The following is a 20,297-nucleotide window of genomic DNA, read 5'->3' as shown; positions in this document are numbered from 1 at the left end:
AATATTGGATTTTTGGTCATAAGGCAATTAGAGATCCCAATCCCACAAAACAAATTAGGGAGAATGCCTCTAACCCCTGAATCTTTTTCAAATAATATTGAATGGCTCTTACTGTACAAAGAAACCTGTTTTCTGCTGAAATACATTCACCCATTTTCAGAGAAGGGATGTGAAAAACTGAGGCAAGCATTTTTTGGCTCTGAAGGAACACAGAGGAATAATATCATCTTGTGTTATCTGAAGGTTACTTTGACAGCCAGCACTTTTGGTCCACTTATGAGTTTAATTGAAGCTAATACCAACAGGAACTAGGGTTTTAGTAGTGAGGTCTTTAACAAAAAACATTTGACAATTCAAAATTTGGATCTTTTAAATACTGTGAAACCACTTCCAAATTCCAGAACATTGACCTTGCTACTGGAGGCATTTCAATATTCAATGATCTAAATACAATTGCTATAATACCTAAAAGGGACAGATCTAATCCCAGATGTTTAACACAGAATTACAGAATTAAACATGGATCTATATCCCTTAATGGCCAATATTGAATTTTCTTAAGACAAGCTACACCTAGTCATTGACAGATTCTTAGCTTTGCACCAATCAATATAAACATTCCATTGTCTTTGATATATAATATTGGTAGAATATCTTTGTTTCTGAGGATATGGTAGATAGCTAAGCTACAACCCTAGTTGGAAAAGCAAGATGCTATAAGCCCAAGGGCTCCAACAGGGAAAAATAGTCCAGTGTGGAAAGGAAATGAATAAACTATATAAGAAGTAATGAACAATTAAAATAAAAATATTTTAAAAACAATAACAAAACAAATATTTCATAAATAAACTATAAAATGACTGTCAGCTGTTCAACACAAAAATATTTGCTGCAAATTTGAACTTTTGAAGTTCCACTAATTCAACTACCCGATTAGAAAGATCATTCCACAACTTGGTCACAGCTGGAATAAAACTTCTAGAATACTGTGTAGTATTGAACCACATGAGGGAGAAAGCCTGACTATTAGAATTAACTGCATGCCTAGTATTACGAACAGGATGGAACTGTCCAGAGATTAATATCTAGGTCAGGAATAAAAAAATTTAATAAACTGTAATTTCCTGTCCAACAAAATAAGAATCAGCAGCTGAAGACCAGACAGGAGAGCAATACTTAATACAACATAGAATGAAAGAATTAAAACATTTCTTCAGGATAGATTGATCACCGAAAATCTTGAAAGACTTTCTTAATAAGCCAATTTTTTAGGCAACTGAAAAAGACACAGACCTAATGTGTTTCTCAAAAGTAAATTTGCTGTTGAGAATCACACCTAAAATTTTGAAAGAGTCATAAAGACTTAAAGAAATATTATCAACGCTGAGATCCGGATGGTGAAGAGCCACTGTCCTTGACCTACTTAGAATCATGCGGTCAGATGTAGCACGGATGGGTTTGTTTGAGCAGATTGGCTCTGTACAACAAGGGCCAAAGATCTGTTAACCATTCCCTCTGTGGCCAGAAAAGAGGTATAGTATTAGTATCATCATGCTGTTGGCAGAAATCTTGAACTTTTTTAACACCTGCTGAACTATGGCAAACGGTGGGAATGATAAAAAGTAAAGAACACATTTCATGAGAGGAGTACCAAAATATCTAGATTAACATCTCGACACATAAAGGATAAGGAGAAATTTGGAGGTACATTATTGAGAGGAGAGATATAAGGATCCAGGCTACCATCTCAGTTTTAAGCCTCACAATTTCTAGGGTTCTAAAATCGGCTAGAATATGTGGAAGATCAATGTTATCGCTGTATCAGTAAGTGCGAAGTAAATACTTGGATCTGGTAGGTATGTATTCCTAGAATTTACTGAAAATGGCATTAAAACCACTAGTAACCACTTGAGAAATTAGGTTTGGGTTTGAAACAGGGTAGGTTTGTTCTTAAATATTACTCAGAACCAGAATTAAATGGATTTCTGAGTTATCTAAAGGAGTCAATGACATTAAATTCCTAATACAGTACTGTATAATATAAACAAACTACCAGTATAGAGGCTGTAGTAAAGACAGTCTGGAATGGTAGAATTATTACATTTCCTCTACAATCAATGAACCTAGTCTTCTCTGCTAAGATAAAAGCTTTCTAAAACACTAGAATTAGCTGCATAAGATAATATCTCAATGACAATTCTAAGATTATTAACCCTAACAGTAATTAGTAAATTAGCTTGTAAAGCTGGAATAAAAAGATTTTTGTTTATTAGTCATAATGATGGACTCAAAGGAGGGCATTATATTGAAATCTATAACAAGGTTAGGTAACAGACTAGTCTGATACAAGTCACCACATCTTTGAGGCATCAAAGACTTGGAGATTAAACAAAACTAAAATTAGCAGTTATTCTTTGTAATAGTGATAACAATTTAACAATTCTTATCCACAACGTAAAGAGATTGAAAGGTTTATATGGTAGTTTTATGAGATTTCAGGGAGACCAAACTTTACTGAAGCTCAGATGATAGCCATAAAGTATGTAACAGTAACTCCTGAAGAATAGGGATGTATTATTTGGGGTATTAACCTTTCTATTATTCTTAATTATAATTATTCTACAGGTAACCCCCTATAATATTTACATCTATTTCATAGCCAGGATTTACTGTAAGGGTAATAAAAACACGAGTGTTAGAATTTACCCAACTAAAGTAAACCTGTGATGAGCTCATGTCTGAGCTTGCAAGAGAACAGAAATACACCGTCATCTGGAATGCAATGTGACTGCCAAGCTTCAACTGATATACCACCATCAACAAAATTAATAAAGATTAATTATATAAAAAATTAAGAGGGTCTAACAACATCCAATGCCATCTCCTAAAAAAAAAAAAAACAATATTGCTTAAAAGCATTTACTTTTGTGAGATGAGTGATATAAGGATCCAAATTACCTACTCGGTCTTATGCCTTGCATAGCAGAAGTCTAATAGAGTGACTAGAAGTGTGAAACAGCAAGGGTTTGGCTGCAGGATCTAAAGTAATTAAAGAATTTGAAACTGTAGAACTCTACTTTGTAAGGTGCACTGAACATTCAGAACCCTTATTGAAGGAACACTGTAATTGTGACCATTACACCCTGTAATAGAAATCAGGCTAATGTAAGCAACCAGGTAGGCAAGTCAGACTTACCCCTCCCATATCAGAAGGCTCTGAGAATAACCAATGAAGTTCAACATTTTAGGATCTATAAGCAAGTACTGTATTGACGTATAATGTCGTCAACAACTCTGCAAGAGAAAACTATTCACTCAGCTCACAATTAACTTGTTGGTAAGAGAATATGGTTTATCATAACAATTCTCTCTATTCTTCCCCTTAATAAAAAAATCACTTGCTCTCCTCGGGTGTAAGAAATTTGTACATCAGTCTTTCTATTAACAATGTTGTATAACTCACAACAGTACTAATTTAAAACAGTGCTTTCCCTGCACAGAAATGCTAACAAATTCAGCTGAAAGAGAACTTAAAATGAAATAAACACTTATCACAATTTGGAAGGGGGATATGTCTTGATTTATTTAAAACACGGTGCTTTCCTTATGCAAGAATTCTAATAAATAAATCAGGGAACCCAACTGAAACACATTAAGGAAATTGATTCAAGCACACTTGATTACCAACAAACAATTCTTTAGTCAACTAAGTTGCAAAACCTGAACTTGAAGATTTTCGTTTATGAGGCACAATGCGGGGTCAAGACTGTAAATGACATTGAAATTTAAGACAAGAGTATGGAAGTGTTGAGTCTTAAACAAGTCAGTACATCTCTGCATTATAGTCTTTAGGACTAAACAGGAACCAGAATTGCTAACTTTTTTCTGAATCTTAGACAATATATTGATTTTATCCACCACAAAGTTGAGACCTGAGGGATACGAACAACCTTTGGAAGTATCTACTTCTGCAGATTTGGAAAAATAAACTTCCATCAAACTTACCTAACTCAACCTAAGTTATTTCTCTGTAGTAATGTTACGTATGGTTTGCAAAGGAGATAAATCCTCAATTTCAAGGTCTGCCTCTGTTTATTTTTCTTCACATACTTGTATCGCAGGTTGAATTGAGGAAAAACTAGCTGATTTCCCAGGTTGTTTTCATCCAGAGGGGATGCGGGGATGCTACGCATGCACTCGGAGGACTTTTTTGTCAATAGATGTACTAGTGCCTAGATTTACCCAGCTTGAGTTAACCCTGTGATGAGCTAGTGGCTGAGCTTGCAAGCGAATGGACGACACTGCCAAGTGATACATGATGCGAATAAATGAGTTTAGTTGAGACTTCATTCCCACCATCAACATTTAAAGGAGCCATATGATACTACATATCATCCACCTATGTAATATGAAACAGTTTAGAAGCGCTTGCTTCAGTGAGTGGAGAGATAGGATTTAGACTACAGACTCTACCTTCTGCCTTTCAATCTAGTTGTCTAATACAGAGACTAAGTTTGTGGTAATGAAAGGGTTTAACAACAAAAGGGTAAGTTATTGAAGCATTTGAGGCTCTACTAAAGGCTTTTAAATCTGTACTGTCAAGCAAACTTTCAGACCCCTTACTTAAAGTAACACTATTAAAACTAGACTCAACTTATGAAGTGACGTTAGGTTTGGAAACTGGGTGGTGAGATCAGAATTACCCATTACAAGAGATGAATTATTGGACTCTGAATTAATGAAGGAAGCTAGCAATGTCAAGAGCTTTGAAGCTAATCACTATCAAAATTGGCTGACTATTAAAGGTGAAGGTTATCTTAGTGTTATCAGGTGTATGAGGAAAGAGAAGTACAGTACTTGGAAATAATATACCAGACAGTTCAATAAATGTGTAGGCAGAGAGAGAGATCCATTATCATACTATCTGGCCAGTCAAAGAGCCCAATAACTATCTAGTGATAGTATCTAAATGGGTAGCTGGTACCTTGGCCAACCTCCAACCTTTATAAAATTCCAGAAAGGAGTCTCCCTCCTATACTTCCAACGAAGAACCTGCTCCCATCGGCACCTTCCCTTTCACTGAACCTATTTCAAAAGGATACACACCTCACAAGATAAGCCCTGTTGGGGTTTCCTTAGTAGCTTGAAGACCCAAATGCCCAGGCACAGCAAGATCTTGAAAGTAGACAGAGGGAGGAGTGGGAGAAACAATAACTCGAGAAGTGGTTAGTTACTGAAAAGAACCACAAAAGAGGGAGCGGACAGGAGCCTCAACCATATATGCATTGGAGGAGAGTTCTACAGGGTCTACAAGCTGACTGGACCTAGGAGGGATGGTAGCTTGCTGAGAGGTAGGAAGTGTCAAAACACTGCAAGGAAGTAAAGGAAATCTAATGGAAGCACCAAAAGGCTGTGTCCTGTTCTGGGTCTAGATCATGTCCTGAACATAAAGCTTCAACTAGGTCAGGAACCTGGCACACCACATTACCATTACCGAAACCACTTTTGGCAAAGTCTCGTACCCTAGGGCAGATAAGGTCCTGGAGTTCCTTACTAGTTAAGTGCTCTACCTTTCAATCCCATAGATAGGCAAAAGAGGGCTTGATCTCTCAAGCTTGCCGTCTGTGGGTCCTCCGCAGGAACCCACTGTAAGCAAATGGGGTTCCAATCCCTGACCCGAGTGGCCCCAACAGTAGCTATAATAATCACATTAAGCATGACACCAACAGGGGATAGCAAAGTTATTACATCTCATCTGGCTACATTTAGCTTTAGAGTCACCCATCTCTAACCTGAAATCTGAAAATGAATAAATTGGTTTAATCATTTTGACATTCCTCATGGGGACTGCTGAATCTGCCTCGTCTACTCTCCCAAGGGAAATTAGTTGAACACTGACTACTCATACTCCACCCTCCCATATGAGGACTTGGGAAGCAAAAGGTAGGTTAACTTGACCAGGTAGAAAAATTTACCACAAAGGCAGTGGAGGAACAGACTTTTCCTAACTATCTCAAGAGTGCTCAGGCTTCAACAAGTATGGGAAAGGAGCCTCGAGTGTCCGGATTGATTGATTGATTTGAAGTTTTCTGGCATCTTGACATCGAAGGTCACTGTCCCAATCCCTACAGAAATGGGAAATTTAGGAGCAAACATTGCACCCCCTTCTGGCCTACTGTGCTGGTGTTTGATAGCAGTAAGACTGATCACCTAACCCTGGAGCAACAGCAGTAACTATAATACTGGCTCATATGCCAGTTACTGGGAAAGTACTGTTGCTCCATCCTAAAGAAGGTGAGCAATCGCTTTGAGTGCCTAGGGGCTTTTAGAGTGAGGCCTTCCCAAGCAACCGTCTCTTTTGTATACTACAGTTTTTACGGAAGAAATATCCGGAGAAGGAGGAGGGAGAAGAGGTTGGCAGATAAGAAAGAAAGTGTTTACTTCCTCATATCAAAAACTCATCTTTGCTGTCACAGAGAAGTCTTGGTCTTGGCGAAGGATAAGACTTCACTCCCTCAGGAGAAAGCTTTTGTACCTCCACCAAACCAATACGCTGGGAGTTTTGTCTTGAGGGGAGCACTAGGAATAATATCTGAAGCTGCACTACACAGGGATCATGCTCTGGGAAACACTGTAGATGCCAGGCTTGCCTGTTAAGACAAATACATTTCCCTATCGGGCACCTATGAGCGTCACTCTCATAGTGGGAGCTACTTAAAGTCATCCCCTTACAAAGGTGTACACACACAGGCTTCAAAAGTTTTCATCCTCACAAGAACAAATCCCCATCATCACATGCTTACCTATCAGCATGCTTCCACTTACAAGCGAGAGCGCACAGAAAAAAAAAATCACAAACAAATATAATAATAGCTCTAACAGTCGGGACAGCAATGAAACATTACATCTATAGTAGCTATTCTATGACTAGCATTAGGGATGAACTTCCTCCTCGTGTCATCTGTCATTTCTAACAACAGTACTGTACCTTGTTAACAGTTCAGTGACCATTCCAGTGCTATTGAACACATATTCCTATTTCAAAGGACGAAAGGTTTGTATGCATGTAAGAACAAATAAACTATTCCTAGAAGACAATTAAAATCAGACCTAATCAAATCACTTCTGAACCAGGGACCTTTGCAAGACAATACTTGAAAGAAAAGAACTAGAGAATAAAGTAAATTTGGGTCTAACTTAAAACAAAATAATGGGGCAAATTCTGAAAAACTACAGAAATCAACTGAACACCATAAAACTTACTTTGTTTCAACACCACGGGCCAATAACATCTTATGTAAGAAAATACCACCAGCAGGAGGAACACGCTTGTCATTTTTACCAATGAGAAACAGCACTGGAGTCTTTAGATTTTCAATATGTTTTGTAGGAGACAGCTCATACATCTTACCAAGGACTGCTGCATCAGGTACCTTTCCATGCATAAATGGGTAACCAGTTTCTACAAATGTCCTGAAAAAAAAAGTACATTAACAGTTAAGTACATAGTACCGAATGATGATGATGATGATGATTTACAGTACAGTGTTGTACATGCATCAAGAAACTAGATCTATGGCTATATGAAAAATTCCCTACCATTAATTCAAGTGTTAAACGAATGGAGGAAATACCACAAATACTATCCTCCAACATCTGAGCCCTATAGGAATGATACATTTATGAAATATAGAAATCACCAATATAAGTTATATACCATAAAGAAAATATAAGACATAAAAACAAAGCTCTGTAAATATAAAATTCAATAACGTGAGCCAGGAACAAACATGAGCAATCTTGAAGAAGACTTCTGCTCCATTTTGAGTAAAAAACAATGCTGACCGTTTTTCAACTACCTGTAGTTAACATACAACAGCCACTACCCACTACACAGAAATAAAAAAAGGTATTGACTTAAGTCCTGCTTTGTCATAGAGGTTGCATGTACAAATAAAATTAAAGCTACAGATATGGGTAAAAAACTGCAAACAAATATAAATTACAGTGAGATAATTAACATTTCTAACTATTATCTCCCATTTTTAAGCTATCGCCATTAAATCATAAACAGAAATTGTATGTCCATTGATGTAGCACTTGAAGCTCTTGATAATACTGTTGCACCTCTCTTTGCACAATTTTTTTTTATTTGTTGTGATAATTCTATCCAGTGATCAAAAATGTGCAACTCCTGTTAATATTCAAAATATTAATCATCATTAAACTTACCTAAAAAATAAATCCTCAAATAAATTTATCATTTCATTCATCTAGTTTTCTACCAACAATACCATCATAAATATAATTTTTTAAATTCTTTTTAAAAAAACCCATTACTTACAATTGACCATTCTGTAGCCGTGACGTCGGTCAAACATAGTTCACTCATGAAGAGAAATTAGTAGTCAGCTGGTTGATTAGCACATGTATCGACCGATTTAATGCTTTTACATTGCCCATTTGTGCACTTGCTTGAATCTCAAGCAATCTAAACCAAGAATAAATACCAAAAGAACCACTCCTCTTGCTATACCGTAACTGCAAACATAGTTTCCTAAGGTTCCTAGCACCCAACAAGATTTATAGCGCTTGTTGACCTCTTTACAGATTTCAAGGCTTTTCTAGTTTTATGCTGAAGTATTGTTGCATTCATCAACTTTCCTATTAATGTCATGATCTGATCTACATATTTTATTCAATGCTTTTTATGATATAAGATATTCATGCAATTAACAGAATTTGCTGAGAAAAAGCTCTCTTTTACAGGTTCGCCATCTTTTAATTGAAAGATTTTCACCAATCGATCAAAGGTAGTTTGCTCAATTTCTAAGTTTCACATTGATCTAATTTTTTCAAGAGTCTGCAAGTTCTCCTTATTGTTTTCATGCAATTGCTATGTGACTGTTTTCTTTTCCAGTGGATGAAGAAACTGTAAAGTTCATCACTGAACCTTGTGAAGCTACAGACTTGCAAGGATAGAAAACATCATGAAGCAGTTTCTACAGTCATCATTATTATTATCATTATTACTTGCTAAGCTACAACCCTAGTTGGAAAAGCAAGATTCTATAAGCCCAGGGGCTTCAACCGGGAAAATAGCCCAATGAGGAAAGGAAACAAGGAAAAATCAAATATTTCAAGAACAGTAACAATATCAAAACAAATCTTTCATATATAACTTATAAAAACTTTAACAAAACAAGAGGAAAAGAAATAAGATAGAATAGTGTGCCTGAGTGTACCCTCAAGCAAGAGAACTCTAACCCAAGACAGTGGAAGACCATGGTACAGAGCCCATGGCACTACCCAAGACTAGAGAACAATGGTTTGATTTTGGAGTGTACTTCTCCTAGAAGAGCTGTTTCCCATAGCTAAAGTCTCTTCTACCCTTACCTAGAGGAAAGTGGCCACTGAACAATGCTTATATGATAAGAAAAATAATAAAATTGATTGCTTTTTTCTTAGTAAATGTAATAACCAAGAACGAAGAATAACGACAACGTAACAAATAAACAAAGATATAGTCTAAAACGAGCACCTTCCTGAGGCGAGTACAAAACTATAACAAAGACTTCGCTATTCTTCGTAGGTCCAAATTGGACTTGCTAGCAAATAAATACCATAGTAAAAACTAATAATAAATAATGATAATAAAATTGGTCATAAAACGTAAGTGATATAACCTAGATGACAGAGTACCAGATGGGCAATAATAATTTGAAAATTTACCGAAGCGAACAAAACCCAAAATGGCTGCCGATACCGAGGCAGGCCAATCGCTTCCAAAACTAAAATCCACAATACTGGAAACAGAACAAATGCCCGGTACTGCATTAAACTGTCAAAACAAACTATGGTACTTAACATTGGTAAAGGTGAAGTAGCAACGTCAGTCATGTTGAATTATGTTATTTTTATTAGTAAAATAAATTTTTGAATATACTTACCCGATAATCATGTAGCTGTCAACTCCGTTGCCCGACAGAATTCTATGGAGGGATACGCCAGCTATCACAATACTAGAAGGGGGTGTACTTACCAGCGCCACCTGTGGCCAGGTACTATAGTACTTCTTGTTGACACCTCCTCAATTTTTCCTCGGTCCACTGGTTCTCTATGGGGAGGAAGGGAGGGTCGATTAAATCATGATTATCGGGTAAGTATATTCAAAAATTTATTTTACTAATAAAAATAACATTTTTCAATATTAAACTTACCCGATAATCATGTAGCTGATTCACACCCAGGGGGGTGGGTGAAAACCAGTGTACAAGATTAAAGGATAGCTAAGTATCCCATATTTCATATAACAGTTATCTCAAATAACAATGAAATAAGAAGTACCTGGTAAGGAAGTCGAATTGAACCGTTACTCTGCCTCTTTTTTAAGTTCGTCTTCCTTACTGAGCGCAGCGTTCCTCTTGGAGGCTGAATCAACCCAAAGGTGCTAAAGTATATAGGGTTGCAACCCCTACTAAAGGACCTCTACAAAACCTCTAACCCAGGCGCTTCTCAAGAATGAATAGACCACCCGCCAAATCAAAAGGATGCGGAAGGCTTCTTAGCCTACCGTAACAACCATAAAAACAACAATAAAAGCATTCAAGAGAAAGGTTAAAAAAGGTTATGGGATTAAGGGAATGTAGTGGCTGAGCCCTCACCTACTACTGCACTCGCTGCTACGAATGGTCCCAGGGTGTAGCAGTTCTCGTAAAGAGACTGGACATCTTTAAGATAAAATGATGCAAACACTGACTTGCTCCTCCAATAGGTTGCATCCATTATGCTCTGCAGAGAACGGTTTTTATTAAAGGCCATCGAAGTAGCTACGGCTCTTACTTCATGGGTCCTTACCTTCAGCAATGCAAGGTCTTCCTCCTTTAAGTGAGAATGGGCTTCTCTAATCAGAAGCCTTATATAATACGAAACCCCGTTCTTGGACATGGGCCTCGAAGGTTTCTTGATGGCACACCATAAGGCTTCTGACTGTCCTCGAATAGGTTTAGACCTCTTAAGATAATACTTGAGAGCTCTGACAGGGCAAAGAACTCTCTCTAGTTCGTTACCTACCATGTTGGAGAGGCTAGGTATTTCAAACGATCTAGGCCAAGGACGTGAAGGAAGTTCGTTCTTTGCTAGGAATCCGAGCTGAAAAGAACATGTTGCAGATTCGGTCGTGAAACCAATGTTCTTGCTGAAGGCATGAACCTCACTGACTCTCTTAGCTGTTGCAAGGCAGACGAGAAAAAGAGTCTTGAGGGTAAGGTCCTTGAAGGAAGCTGACTGGAGAGGTTCGAACCTAGGTGACATAAGGAACCTTAAGACTACGTCTAGGTTCCAGCCTGGAGTGGATAGACGACGCTCTTTAGACGTCTCAAAAGACTTAAGAATGTCTTGAAGGTCCTTGTTGGAAGAAAGGTCCAAACCTCTGTGGCGGAGAACTGAAGCCAACATACTCCTATACCCTTTAATCGTAGGGGCTGAAAGGGATCTCTCATTCCTAAGATGTAGAAGGAAGTCAGCTATTTGGGTCACAGAGGTATTGGTAGAGGATATTGAATTGGCTCTACACCAGCTCCGGAAGACTTCCCACTTAGATTGGTAGACTCTACGAGTGGAAACCCTTCTTGCTCTGGCAATCGCACTGGCTGCCTCCTTCGAAAAGCCTCTAGCTCTAGCGAATCTTACGACAGTCTGAAGGCAGTCAGCCGAAGAGCGTGGAGGTTTGGGTGCAACCTGTCTACGTGAGGTTGACGTAGAAGGTCCACTCTTAGAGGTAGAGTCCTGGGGATGTCGACTAGCCATTGAAGTACCTCTGTGAACCATTCTCTTGCAGGCCAAAGGGGAGCAACCAGCGTCAGCCGTGTCCCTTCGTGCGAGATGAATTTCTGCAGAACTTTGTTTATTATCTTGAACGGTGGGAATGCGTAAAGGTCGAGATGGGACCAGTTCAGTAGAAAAGCATCCACATGAACTGCTGCAGGGTCTGGAACAGGGGAACAGTACAGCGGAAGTCTCTTGGTTATGGAGGTGGCAAACAGATCTATGGTAGGTTGACCCCACAAGGTCCAAAGTCTGTTGCACACACTCTTGTGGAGGGTCCATTCCGTGGGAATGACCTGATTCCTTCTGCTTAGGCGATCTGCTGAGACGTTCATATTGCCCTGAATGAACCTCGTGACCAGAGTGAGGTTTAGACCTCTTGACCAAATGAGGAGGTCCCTTGCGATCTCGTATAGGCTCCTCGAATGGGTCCCTCCTTGCTTGGAGATGTAAGCCAAGGCTGTGGTGTTGTCTGAGTTCACCTCCACCACTTTGCCTAGCAGGAGGGACTTGAAGTTCAGCAGGGCTAAATGAACTGCTAGTAGCTCCTTGCAGTTGATGTGGAGTAATCCCTGTTCCTCGTTCCACGTTCCCGAGCATTCCCGTCCGTTCAAGGTCGCACCCCAGCCCGAGTCCGATGCATCTGAGAAGAGATGAAGATTGGGGGTCTGAATAGCCAACGATAGGCCCTCCCTGAGAAGGAGATTGTTCTTCCACCACAGGAGAGTGGTCTTCATCTCTTGGGTGATTGGGATAGAGACTGCTTCGAGAGTCGAACCCTTGTCCCAATGAGCTGCAAGATGGAATTGAAGAGGGCGGAGGTGGAGTCTCCCTAGCTCGACGAACAGGGCCAGTGATGAAAGGGTCCCTGTGAGACTCATCCACTGTCTCACCGAGCAACTACTCCTCTTCAGCATGCTCATGATGCACTCTAGGGCTTGGCTTATCCTGGGGGCCGATGGAAAAGCCCGAAAATCCTGACTCCGAATCTCCATTCCCAGGTACACAATGGATTGGGAGGGAATGAGCTGAGACTTTTCTATGTTGACTAACAGACCCAGTTCTCTGATTAAGTCCAAAGTCCAGTTGAGATTCTCCAGACAGCGACGACTCGTGGAGGCTCTCAACAGCCAGTCGTCTAAGTAGAGGGAGGCTCTGATGTCCGATAAGTGTAGGAATTTTGCTATATTCCTCATCAGATGAGTGAACACCATAGGAGCTGTGCTTAGGCCAAAACACAGGGCTTGGAATTGGTAGACAACCTTTCCAAAAACGAATCTCAGGAAAGGTTGGGAGTCTGGATGAATAGGAACGTGAAAGTAGGCATCTTTCAAGTCCAACGAGACCATCCAGTCCTCCTGCCTGACCGCTGCTAGGACCGACTTCGTCGTCTCCATCGTGAACGTCTGCTTGGTGACATACGCGTTGAGCGCGCTGACGTCCAGCACCGGTCTCCAACCTCCTGTCTTCTTGGCCACAAGAAAGAGACGGTTGTAGAAGCCCGGGGATTGATGGTCCCGGACTATAACCACTGCCTTCTTCTGCACAAGTAGCGACACCTCCTGGTGCAATGCTAGCCTCTTGTCCTCTTCTTTGTAGTTGGGAGAGAGGTTGATGGGAGATGTGGTCAGAGGTGGTTTGAGGCAGAATGGAATCCTGTAACCGTCCCTCAGCCAACTGACAGACTGGGCGTCTGCACCTCTCTTCTCCCAGGCTTGCCAGAAGATCTTGAGTCTGGCTCCTACTGCTGTCTGGAGATGCGGAGAGTCAGTTTTTTCCTTTAGATGTCTTGGAGCCTTTCCTAGACTTGCTCCTGGAAGAGTCTGGACGGGAGCTTCCTCGGCTGGGGGCTCTACCACGAAAGGGCGGTATGAACCTCGTAGCAGGGGTATCAGCCACTAGGGAGCGATAAGTCCTGGGGACTGAGGTAGCAACCTTAGACTTACGAGCCGATGAGGCTACAAGATCGTGTGTGTCCTTTTGTATCAGGGCAGCAGACAAGTCCTTAACCAGCTCTTCGGGGAAGAGGAACTTCGAGAGCGGAGCAAAAAGGAGTTGTGACCTTTGACAAGGTGTAATGCTGGAGGAAAGGAAGGTACACAGCTGTTCCCTTTTCTTCAGAACCCCTGATACAAACATCGACGCAAGCTCACCAGATCCATCCCTAATGGCCTTATCCATGCAGGACATTAATAGCATGGCAGAATCCTTGTCCGCAGGGGAGGTCTTCTTGCTGAGGGCCCCCAGGCACCAGTCTAGAAAGTTGAACATCTCAAATGCTCTAAATACTCCCTTCAGCAAGTGATCAAGGTCTGAGAAGGTCCAGCAAACCTTAGAGCGCCTCATTGCAGTTCTCCGAGGCGAGTCTACCAGACTTGAGAAGTCAGCCTGGGCAGAGGCAGGTACTCCCAAGCCTGGTGCTTCTCCTGTGGCATACCAAACGCTCGCTTTCGAAGTGAGCTTAGTCGGAGGGAACATGAAAGAAGTTTTGCCAAGGTGTTGCTTAGTCTGCAGCCACTCCCCTAAGATCCTTAACGCTCTCTTAGAGGACCTTGCTAGGACTAGCTTAGTATAGGTGGACTTAGCTTGCTGTATGCAAAGCGAAAACTCAGATGGCGGAGAGCGGGGAATAGCAGAGACAAAGTGGTCTGGGTAAACCTCCCTAAGCAGAGCCAAGACCTTACGAAAGTCAATAGACTGTGGAGAAGGCTTGGATTCATCCACGTCTGACGAGGGATCCAGGTGAGCCGCCTCATCATCAGAAGCCTCATCACCAGAGTGTAGCGAAGAGATCGGACAAGAATGCTGAACAGCAGAGTCAGAACGAGTAGGAACAATATTAGTGGTTTCCTCTTCAAGTAACTGTTGAGGGAAAACCTGAGGCTCAGACTGCAAAGGCTGAATAAAAGACGAAGCAGAAGGAAGGCGCATGGGTGGAGGAGGCTGACTCCTAGCATGAGTGGTTGAACCCAAGGATTGCGCTTGCTGAGCGGTTGGCGGAAGCGGAGTAGCAAGTTCCTGTTCCTGTGGTGTGAGCGGAGCGCGATGAGGTAGAGGCTGCGCAGAACAAGGTAAATGTCTCGCAAGCTGAGGCTCCTGAGGCGCAAGGCTAAGGTGTTGTGGTGCTTGCCTTGTGGAGGGTTGAGCTCGCTGCAGCGAGAGCTGAGGAGACTGACTCATGGACGGGAGAGGTTGTTGTACCTCAACCGAGTGTTGCATCACTGGTGGAGCAGCAAGTGGAGGCGGAGGAAGAGAGGAATAATCCTCCTGATCCCATTGTAAAGGTTGCCTTAAGGAAGGCGGAGGCTGAACACCACTGGGAACAGCAAACTCAGAACGTGGCTCAACATCGTACGCCTGGCAGGTGGTACTGCGATCAGGCGGAGCGAGCGCAGGCGGAGCGAGCGCAGGCGGAGGGAGTGTAGGCGGAGGCGGAGGCGCAACACTCTCAGCCCGACACTCACGCATCAAGTCCGAAAGCTGTGCTTGCATGGACTGTAGTAGAGTCCACTTGGGGTCGGCAGAAACTACAGTAGGCTGAGGTAAAGCCTTAACAGTCGAGCTCTGTTGTGGCAGAACCTTACTCCTCTTGGGCGGAGTGCAGTCGACTGATGACTGCGGCGAGTCAGAGCTGAGCCAATGACTGCAACCTGGCTGAGCACTCGCGGACTGGACTCTGCGTTTAAGTGGTCTCGAGACCTGAGTCCAACGTTTCTTCCCTGACAGTTGATCAGCGGACGAGAAAAAGACGGGCTCAATCGTCTGCAGGTGGGAGTGACGGTCTTTGGAAGACACGCCCGCAACCACCGAGGATACTTCTGTGCGCCGAACAAGGCCTGCCGAACCCTTATGCCCTTCGACATTGCTTCTCCCCTGGGCTTGGGAGCTTGCAAGAGGTCCCGGACTGGGAGGACGACTGGCTCGCACAGAAGTATCCTCACGCACCACACTGACACTGACACTAGCACTTGGCACTGCACTGACACTAGCACTCGTCACAGCACTGGCACTAATTCCACCCACTGCACTCTTGACCTTAAGCTCCTTGACTTCGGCCATAAGAGACTTATGATCACTTACCACTGACTCTACTTTATCGCCTAAGGCCTGAATAGCACGCAAAACAACCGACATATCAGGCGGAGGGCAAATAGTAGGTTCGGGGGTAGCCACTACAGGGGTAGGAAAAGGTAGGGGATCATGAGGTGAGGAAAAAAGTGAAGAGTGAGAAGAACTCCTCCTAACTCTACCTCTCTCTAACTTAGTTGAATATTTCAAAAGACGGACAAATTCAAGTTCCGAAAGTCCGGCGCATTCCTCACATCGATTTTCTAACTGACAGGGCCTGTCCCTACAGTCAGAACAAGCGGTGTGAGGATCTACCGAGGCCTTCGGAATACGCCTATTGCAAGACCTACATCGTCTATGGGAGGGGGCTTGCGAAATGTCAGACATCTTGAATCCAAAGAGTTAGCCAAAGGGGGTTCCAAAATCAAGCAAAAGATCGTTAACCGTTAATCAGGACTATATAAAAGCTATCTAGCTAATATAAGAAGGTTTCCAGTAAAGCGACAGCCGAAATCTGAGAGAATACTTCACCAATTAGCCGTGAAAATACTCGAAGATCATAAGCGTATCCCAGAACGTCTTGCTGGAAGCACGACAGAGGAAAAATTGAGGAGGTGTCAACAAGAAGTACTATAGTACCTGGCCACAGGTGGCGCTGGTAAGTACACCCCCTTCTAGTATTGTGATAGCTGGCGTATCCCTCCATAGAATTCTGTCGGGCAACGGAGTTGACAGCTACATGATTATCGGGTAAGTTTAATATTGAAAAAACGACAATCACTTAGAAAAACACTGGGCAAAAAAATTATCAACTTTGCGGGCAAGTCCAAAACAGAAGGATGTCCTAGAGAGTGCGCATGGTAGGTGTCGGTGGGGTAGTCCAACTGTGTTCTCTAGGGCCTGTCACGGCCCTCCCCATTGATGAAGGGATTATCTAAATGGAAGACAGCCTGTGAATAGTGGTTTTTGCACGCCTTTGTTAAATACACGACACCTACAAGGTGTTCGCGCGAGGGTTGTAACCTCTGCATTCCATGCTTTTATCTTTCTCTAGTATATTTGGAAGATTTATATTAGAAAAGGTACAAAGGACTTTTCACTGGGCGTCACAGGCCTCTTCCCAGAAATAGATTTTTCCTTCGTCAAAATCCCTTTATTACAATGAATTACCAATAATTAGGCTAAATGTAATCATAGTTTAATGACCCTAATCTATACAAAGTTCACCACCTTTACTACATTGGATCCCTCTCTCTAGTTACGGTTCATTTTTTTTTGCCTACACATACACCGAATAGTATGGCCTATTTTTTTCCATATTCTCCTCTGTCCTCATACACCGGACAACACTGAGATTACCAAACAATTCTTCCTGACTCAAGAGGTTAACTACTGCACTGTAATTGTTCTGTGGTTACTTTTCCTCTTGGTAAGGGTAGAAGAGACTTTAGCTATGGTAAGCAGCTCTTCTAGGAGAAGGACAATCCAAAATCAAACCATTGTTTGCATAAAAAATCCTTGCTCAGTCATAGTGAAGGACATGTGGGTTTGATTAGGTGTAATTTAATTATGCGTATAGTGTATTCTATTCCTCAGAATAAGGTTTAAAAGCGGGATGTCAGGGATCTTACAATATTAAAAATAAATTCATAAAGAATTAATGAATGGTTTGTAATTATCTGGCATCATAACCTCAGTGGTCATTGATGCCAAAATTCTTAAGAAATCTGGTAAGAAAAGAAATCCACAAGCTCTTATAAGACAGACAATACTGATGCCATTTTGGAAAAATGGTGATTTCCCTAAGCACACAGCATTCCTCTCCCAAATAATTAACCAAAAGAATGAAGCTGGTGTGTTTCTGTAGGAACTTCCAAAAGAATTTTCCTCCAAAATGGGAAAAAAGTTGTACCAAGTTACATACTGAAAGAAAAGCTATGGGGAACTTATCATAGATGCTACATGCATGCAGATGACATGTAGAAATAAACGTCTACCTCGCTTAAAGATTACACCCCAAACCTCTCAAGTGTGAGATAAAAGCACTACCACCATGCCACAGCTACACTCCCAGGGCATAAGAAAACTTTCTAATGTAATTATTAAGCTTAATTTGACCAGTCTGAAACTGTGAGATTATATTAAAAGAGTAGGAGGTTCAGTTGTCAACCCCAACATTGACCGTTTCTTCTAATAGTCTACAGATCGAGTGTAAATCAGGCAGTAAACGGGATAGGAACAACTCAATCAATTCCTTCTAATTTCTAAGAGCTATAATGGTACAGATATGCCTGTTTAAAGAGCATACTTGACATACAGATCTCACCGGACCTGCTCTTCCAGTAAAGCAGGACTAGAGAACAAACCATAATACAAGTATGAAAAAATTACTTAGGGCTGTGAGTAAAAGAGGTAAGGTAGCTTTCATAAAGCATGAGCCTGAGTATATGACTACAGAGAAAACAAAGGTTTTCGACGATCGGGATGGGCAGGATTCAATCTCTTGGTAAGAGACTTGGCATATAGCTCAGTTAAAACAATTTTTTTCAATAAAAAAAAGATAATAATAAAACGAAAGAACTTTTCAGGCTAAGTATAGATTCAAACTTTCAAACACGATGATCGCATAATAACAATAAAAAATTTTAAGTGATGAAATAAATAAAAATATCTAATTTTCATCAAAATAGCATTAAATAATTGTGAATCATTATAATAGTGATATTTTCATATCTAAAATAAAATCAGAAACACTTTTGATCCAAGTAAATCCCAATCTGTACCTATAAGAAGCCTTGTCATATCTACTACTACCTTATTTAGTGAACCTAGAAAAAATATAAAAGTTAGATGGCAAAAATGATAGTGTTTTACTGAGTATCTAACTACAGTAAATTTCATAGAGTAATTAGGAACCTTGTCCAAAAAATTTTCTCCAGGTAGTTCAAGTACTTATTATGGTATGCAAAATATTCACTTCCTACAAAGACCAGCACTTCACGGTAGCCAAGATGTTGAAGTTACTTGAATTGATTCTTAATTTATGATTTTATAAATAAGATGTAGGTACCAAATAAGCTTCTACAGCCATTCTTTATAATCCCTCTACTGCATATATGAAATACAACAAATTTATCCTTCCTGCTGTAAAGAAAAATCTCTACATTGATAATTGTCTCCCTGAATGATAAAACACTAAATCACATGGTGACCAGTCTCTCATCCTTATTTGGAAAACTTTAAGAATTACTAAGACTATAATAATAGGAAAGTGATATCAGTACAGCAGTTCAAAATCAGAAGACATAACTACAATTAAAATTTACAGCAGGATATCGTGAAGAAACGAGATAAATGCTAGCAGAGAATAATAAAATAATACAATGTATTATAATTTCACACAAGTATTCAATTTAAACTTAAGTCTAATTGAAACAAGTGACTTAATCTATCAAAAAATACTTACAAATCAGGATTATCCTTGTAGATTATGGATGAAGCATAATCACAGGATGGGTTTCTACTGGCAATGGCTTTATATGAACCCTAAGAAGACAGAACATATATATCAATACACTTACCAATCAGGAATATCTGTGACGTTAGCCATACCAGGAATATCTGTAACGGGGTTCCTAGCTGAAACAGCCTTATATGTCTCCTATACGAATGAAAAAAAGATTTATTACTGTTAAAGAATAATACACTTTAATTTTTACAGGGTACTTCCTTAAACAGATTCTTAAGAATAGAAAGTGAAATCTATATTTTACTACACCACATATCCCATTTATGATATACCATTAAAATGTACTAACATTTTCAAAAGAAATCCAATATGAAAATTTCATAAGAAATAATCTTAAATTTTAGAATAATAGACCATGGAAAAAATCTGTAGGCTACAAGGTACTGAAGATATGTGATCATACATAGTTCAACTGTATACATAGAGTGTGGATTCTGTATTAAGCATTATTTTGCATTATTACCTAAACCAGCTAAGTTGGGAGGAGCTTATGTTTTCACCCCTGTTTGTCTGTTTGCTTGTTAATAACTTCCTGGCCACAATTTTACACATAGAGTAGTGAAACTTTTAGGGATTAATTGTTATTTTGATATGTGAAAATTAATTCAATTTTGAAAGTCCTAGGTCAAAAGTCAAGGTCAAGGTTGAGCAAAAAGTCGACTGAATTAGCCCTAACCTTAAGCCCAAGTTCGCCTACGGTCTAAATTGATTCTGGGAAAGGCAAGCTTGTTTTGAGAAATAAGCTGCCATGGTGGAGTTCTGCATTCTCAGAGTGCTTTTTTAGTTTAATATCTTTCTAACAGAAATGTTGGAGTGGCAAAAAAGCATTTAATTTCAAAGTTACCTTACACATTGTAACAGATAAGAGTTTTTA

The 20,297-nt window shown here is 40.5% G+C and overlaps 1 protein-coding gene across 3 annotated transcripts in view; it reads right to left on the bottom strand.

Moving 5' to 3' along the window:
* LOC137642513 (acylamino-acid-releasing enzyme-like) overlaps positions 1–20,297 on the bottom strand; it is a 137,265-nt gene that overhangs the window by 7,335 nt on the left and 109,633 nt on the right. For 2 of the 3 annotated variants that reach the window (XM_068375143.1, XM_068375145.1), the window contains 2 exons: positions 19,476–19,555; positions 7,264–7,473 (listed from right to left, as the gene is read on the bottom strand). In XM_068375143.1, the coding sequence (XP_068231244.1) occupies positions 7,264–7,473; positions 19,476–19,555 (290 nt within the window). Of the gene's footprint in view, positions 1–7,263; positions 7,474–19,360; positions 19,441–19,475; positions 19,556–20,297 lie in introns of all 3 variants that reach the window. The other variant, XM_068375144.1, reaches the window with a different exon arrangement.

This window comes from Palaemon carinicauda, chromosome 6, assembly GCF_036898095.1.
Source record: "Palaemon carinicauda isolate YSFRI2023 chromosome 6, ASM3689809v2, whole genome shotgun sequence".
Classification (NCBI taxonomy): Eukaryota; Metazoa; Arthropoda; class Malacostraca; order Decapoda; family Palaemonidae; genus Palaemon; species Palaemon carinicauda.
Note: the sequence above shows the minus strand (reverse complement) of the source record. Positions and strands in the feature narration are given on the sequence as shown.